The 2,032-nt window shown below is 41.6% G+C and overlaps 1 protein-coding gene across 1 annotated transcript in view; it reads left to right on the top strand.

Moving 5' to 3' along the window:
- Positions 1-2,023, top strand: part of LOC107299810 (zinc finger protein 585A-like) — a gene marked incomplete at its 3' end in the record, with an annotated part of 29,950 nt that extends 27,927 nt beyond the window's left edge. The window contains exon 4 of the mRNA XM_029286877.1: positions 642-2,023. Within this exon, the coding sequence (XP_029142710.1) occupies positions 642-2,023 (1,382 nt within the window). The remainder of the gene's footprint in view (positions 1-641) is intronic.
- Positions 2,024-2,032: the final 9 nt, after the last annotated feature.

The raw sequence follows: 2,032 nt of genomic DNA on the forward strand, positions 1-2,032 counted from the left end.
TATCCTGCACTGATCTGTTAAACAATAATGAAACTAACCCATTAATATGAATCTTACAGATAAAGAGGATGCCAAGAAGAACACTCTGGACAACAGAATGAGAAGCAGCATTAAAATGCAAAACAAACCATCAATCAAAACCTTTCCCACTTCCTCCAGAAATTTTGAAAACTCTTCTCCTTTCTCATCAGGTGAGAGACAAGGGAGAGAATAACAAGAACAAAGTCTTGAGCTGGAAAAATAGTGTATGTGCAACTCAAGGAAACATTACATGAGAAGTCAAGGGGGATAATATCCAAATTTTAAAAAAGTAGAAATAACCGGAAGTCGGCGGGAAGGAAAAGGTCCCTTGAATAGCCAAAATTGGCAGGCAATAACTTTCAGGAAGTTAAGAATGACTTCATTCAACCTCCAAGTAAGTGATTAGAAACATTTTTGGCTTCCTCAAGAATCCAAGAATTGGAAAAACCTCACAGACTGCCTAATGTGGGGAAAATAGAGGTTGCAGATCACAAGTGATTTCGCACAAGACGATCTACCCAGTGAAAAGCGATACAGATATTTGGAGTGCAGCTTAATGTTTACACAGAATAGCTCACTCATGATTCATGGAATGACCCATACCAGAGAGAAGCGCTACCAGTGCTCGCAATGTGGCAAAAGATTTAGCATACAGACTGAAATGGTGAGACACAAGAGCACTCACACAGGAAAGAAACCATATGAGTGCCCAGATTGTGGGAAAGGTTTCAGTTGGAATTCCCTCCTTGTGGAACATCAGAGGACTCACACAGGAGAGAAACCGTACGAGTGTCCTGATTGTGGGAAAGATTTCTCTCGGAAATCTGACCTGGTTAAACATCAGTGGACTCACACGGGAGAGAAACCATATAAATGTCCAGACTGTGGGAAGAGTTTCACTCAGAATTCCTACCTGATGATACACCAGAGGACTCACACAGGAGAGAAACCGTATCAGTGTTCAGACTGTGGGAAAGGTTTCAGTCAGAATTCTGACCTGGTGAAACATCAAAGGATTCACACAGGAGAGAAACCATTTAAATGTCATGATTGTGGGAAATGTTTCAGTCGAAATTCCTACCTGGCAAAACATGGGAGGGCTCACATGAGAGAGAAACCATATAAATGTGATTGTGGGAAAGTGTTTAGTTCCAATTCTGACCTGGTGAAACATCAGAGGACTCACACAGGAGAGAAACCATATAAATGTGATTGTGGGAAAATTTTCCAACGGAATTCTCACCTGGTGATACACCAGAGAACTCACACTGAGGACAAACGGTATCAGTGTTTGGATTGTGGGAAAAGCTTCATTCGGAATTCCAACTTGGTGTTTCACCAGAAGACTCACATGGGAGAGAAACTGTATGAGTGTGCAGAATGTCGAGAAAGTTTCAGTTGCAAATCTGAACTGGTGAAGCACCAGAAGACCCACAAAGTAGAAAAACCATATGAGTGCCAAGATTGTGGGAAAGGTTTCAGTTCAAATTCTCACCTGGTGGAACATCAGAGGATTCATACAGGATACAAACCTTATAAGTGTCCGGATTGTGGGAAGAGTTTCATTCAGAATTCCAAGCTGGTGAGACACCAGAGAACTCACACAGGAGAGAAACCATATGAATGTCTATATTGTGGGAAAAGTTTTAGTCAGCATTCCAACCTGGTGATACACGAGAGAACTCACACAGGAGAAAAACCATATCAGTGTCCAGATTGTGGAAAATGTTTCAGCCAAAATTCCTACCTGGTGAAACACCAGAGGAGTCATATGGGAGAGAAACCCTATGAATGTTCAGATTGTGGGAAAGATTTCACTCACAATTCCGACTTGGTTAAACATCAGAGGACTCACACAGGAGAAAAACCATATAAGTGTCCAGATTGTGGGAAAAGTTTCCGTCAGAGTTACTATCTGGTGATACATCAGAGGACTCACACAGGAGAGAAACCGTATGAATGCCAAGATTGTAGGAAAAGTTTCAGTTGCAATTCTTACCTGGTGGAACAT

This window comes from Protobothrops mucrosquamatus, unplaced genomic scaffold (genome assembly GCF_001527695.2).
Source record: "Protobothrops mucrosquamatus isolate PMUCROS unplaced genomic scaffold, P.Mucros_1.0 scaffold5512, whole genome shotgun sequence".
Classification (NCBI taxonomy): domain Eukaryota; kingdom Metazoa; phylum Chordata; class Lepidosauria; order Squamata; family Viperidae; genus Protobothrops; species Protobothrops mucrosquamatus.